This window comes from Haliaeetus leucocephalus, unplaced genomic scaffold (genome assembly GCF_000737465.1).
Source record: "Haliaeetus leucocephalus isolate CR32 unplaced genomic scaffold, Haliaeetus_leucocephalus-4.0 Scaffold763, whole genome shotgun sequence".
Taxonomy (NCBI): domain Eukaryota; kingdom Metazoa; phylum Chordata; class Aves; order Accipitriformes; family Accipitridae; genus Haliaeetus; species Haliaeetus leucocephalus.
Window position 1 is genome coordinate 4,156,092 of NW_010973199.1, and position 3,646 is coordinate 4,159,737.

The 3,646-nt window shown below is 40.7% G+C and overlaps 1 protein-coding gene across 1 annotated transcript in view; it reads left to right on the top strand.

Annotated features, from left to right (window-relative positions):
• Positions 1-3,245, top strand: part of CADPS2 (Ca++-dependent secretion activator 2) — a 271,004-nt gene extending 267,759 nt beyond the window's left edge. The window contains exon 30 of the mRNA XM_010581326.1: positions 2,281-3,245. Coding sequence (XP_010579628.1) covers positions 2,281-2,451 — 171 coding nt within the window. The 3' untranslated portion in view covers positions 2,452-3,245. The remainder of the gene's footprint in view (positions 1-2,280) is intronic.
• The last annotated feature ends 401 nt before the right edge of the window (positions 3,246-3,646 follow it).

A 3,646-nucleotide genomic window follows, 5' to 3' on the forward strand; every position in this document is an offset into this window, starting at 1 on the left:
GTCGTTTGGGGGGGGGGGGGGGGGTACAGGATCTAAAACCTGCGCCCAGTGAGATGATGAATGGCAGGCTAAATTAGGCCAGTTAAATATCACCTGGGAGGTTAAAAGAAGAGGCTGTTACGAAACTGAAGTTGAGGTGAATGAGCAGCACTATCAGCCAGCCTTCCCTCTGCAGCCTGGCACGCCGACTAGCCTTGCTCAAAAGCAGCAGGCTCCCGGTGGGGATGGGAACACACCGGTTATGGCGAGAGCCTTTCTGTTTTGCTGGCTTGCTTTGTGCATAAATTCCAAGTGTGTTGTTCCATGGCGCCTTCTGTGGATACAGAAGATGGAAAAAGGTGATGTCAGTCACAGAAGTTCTGGTCAATGTACTGGAAGACAGAAAATCTTGTCCAGCTGTGATTTGGTGGGTGAAGAAGACGGAACTGGTAAAACGGGAACTCAGTGAACAGGAGGCTGCTGGGAAATAAGGAACAGTGGTTCAAGCAGAGTCCCGTAAGAAGCTTTCACTGCTGCAGCACAGCTGGGGGGAGGCACGGTTCCTCCAAACTCTAGAGCGAATGAAGGCGTTTCTCTGTTTGCTTCTGGAAAAGCTGGGAGGCTGTGTTGCCCCTGTGATCTCTTGAAACTATTCCAAAAAGGAAGTAGGAGGTCATTTTTAAGGGACATGGGATGAGTAAGAAATAGACGATTCTTTCACATTCAGATGCAGCAAAGGTAGTGGCGTCATTAAGAATGACCAGAAGAAGAAACGTTGTTTGTTCCCATTAAAGCTTTATGATGGCATAAAGGTATCATTAGATGTCTGAGACACGTGCAGAGGGATGTGACTAAAGAAGGGTCAAGGACCAAGAGGAAAGTTAGGGAGAAATGAAAAATTAAGCTTGGAAGTGAACATTGTTGTCCTGCAAAAGTATGTCAAGAGAAGAGCAATGACTGAACCCCAGAGTGCTGTTCTGAGAATGGAAGGAATACAATGTAAAACTGAAAGAAATTGCTGTAGGACCTGTTAACAGCATAAAAGGAAATTGAATGCACAGTGTTATAAAAAAGGAATGCAACGGTGACACTTGAAAAAGACCAGGCAGGGTACTCGCAGGAGTGTGTGAGCAAAACATAAGCTGCATCCATTGACTCTGACGTTGACCTATGAAAGTCAAATAAATCTCGGTTGCAGTGATTCAAACAAGGTTTAAATAATCATCATAGTGGCAAAAAAAATTCTCCCATTGAATGTTACCCATTTTGAGAGGTGTCTTTTGCAGTTGTCTGAAGTATTGAGTGAAACAAGATCAGCTCTTTTTTCTTTCTCTGAGGGTTGTGCATGGTCTCCTCTGGCAGAGGAGTGAGCCTGATAGCCCTTAATTATCTTCCATTTTCTTTTTCCCATATTCTCTTCCATAAACATTGGGAACTCCTAGTAACAGTGTACACAAAATAAGAAACTAGCTAGATCAAGTTGTCCTTCTTAAGCTTTTTAGGCTAACTTCGGGAAAGATTATTTCAAATGTGTTACAGCTTAAAAATAAGGAAGACAAAGTAGATGATTTTCTATACGCTCACTTGAACACAGCATCAATGAATAAAACAATTCCACTCAGAATTCTTACTTGATAGAAAGCCAAAGAAGAAACTCCTATCGCTGGTTGATAGAAAGGCTGGATACCAGGGAAACAAAACTTCCTCAAGTGGGGGGGGGGGGGGGGAAGATGTAGATGTGAGTCAAAATGTACATGACTTAGAATGTAAATTAACTGACTGAAGTAGTCACCAGAGAAACATTTACATTATAGAATATAGATCATAATCTACAATTTATTTTTCCACATTTGGCATATAAAGGTAAAGATAAATGTAAATAAAATCATATTATGGGGAAGGAGTCGGGCATGTACATTTTCTGTGAAATGACAGAGCTAGCTGTAGCCAAATTCACATTTCAATATGCAGTTAGAAAAAGTCTTTGCTGGTTTCTTATTAAATAAATGAGACAAATGGAAGTTACTGAGAAATCAGCATACAGTTATAGAAATGTATTACCAAACACAATCTTCTAAAGGAGTGACCATCAAAGTGTGGCTTGTAGACTCTAGAGTTTATAGAAATCTCATGCAGCCCAGAAGCTAAGGCTGCAAAATCTTCAGCAAGCTCTAGATGATAGGTCCATCACTGCAGGAGGAACGAAGCTGTTCCGCTGGCATGCTAGAAATGGCCGGTGTATAGCGGAATACTGCTCAGACTTGCTTGAGTCCAATTCAGGATGTTTTATTTTTGCCACAGAAAACCTACCGAGACTTCAGATTGCAGGGCGTGCTGGAGGGGACGCTGAACAGTAAAACCTACGATACCGTTCACAGCCGTCTGACCGTAGAGGAGGCCACCGTCTCAGTCACGGATGCGGGAGGACTTCAGGGCATTACGATGAAAGACAGTGATGAGGAGGAAGGGTGATATTATTTCACCAAGCATTTGGAGCTTGGGGGTGATGGTCTGAGGGTGGGGGGTATCTTTGGCTTGGGGTTTTTCTTGTAACTTGTCCTTGTAGTTGCATTTTTAGTTTTGCCTTATGATATAGGTGCAGAAAGGTAATTTGCTCCATTTTTTAAAAAAAATGAAAGTAAGACTACCAGAGGAAAAGTGCCAAGGACTTTTTGAGAACAATGGTTGTAGCATATTTTAATGTATAGCTTTGCTTAGGGCTGCAAGAACACTGGCATGGAGTTTGAGTTCCACTTGCGATAACCTTTCTTTCCCTTTTGTTCGTTGCCATTCGTTCTTGTATCTCCATCAGATATTGATGTCCTGTGCAGAAAACAAAATGTGTGCCTCACTTAAAACACAACTATACAGGAAATCATTCTTGGAATAAGTCAGTGCCCTAGGTAAAAAAATAGTGTATTTTCAGGATTACACTCTGTTTACCCTTTTTTGTGCTTAATTTTACATTATTATGTGATGTGCATTCAAAGTTTTAATCTTGGTTCTTTGTATTTTGAGGTTCGTATATAAGTAGTAGGACTTCAAGGACAGTCAAACACATACAAACTACTTAGGAGTGTTGTGTCTATTCATTTTGCAAGTTTAAAGATATCTCATCATGTTGGATGTCAGTAAGCTTGCCATCAATGTTTCTATTTCTGTGAAAAATTTCAGGCAATAAGAACACATTTTGTCGTGACCACTTCTGTATCTACCCAAGTTTGTATAGAATTCTACAATTAAAAGATGTTTTCAATATTTCAAACCATTTGAACTGTTGTGTGATTCCTCACAAGAACAAGTTTTTTTGAAAGATTATTGTATTTAGTTTATATAGTGATTGATAGCAGTTATATTTATTTTGGAGAGCAGATACATATAGCAAACAAATATCCAAGGACAGAATGCCTTGATAAAGACAAAAAGCAAACAAAAAACCCTCAATGGCAGATACAGACAGTGCCCCCTGCCTGTTTTTCTATGCCCTCAATATGAGCTGGAAAGAATTCAAATTTTCATCAGTCAAAACTCACGCATCTTATGAAAAACGCAGCTTCCCCCACAACCCCACCCCACCCCAGGAACATGACTAATTCCTGGGTTCGTGTAGACAAAATTGGAAAAAACACAGATGATACCCAAAGAAGTAAGGGAAGGTTGCTGAGGT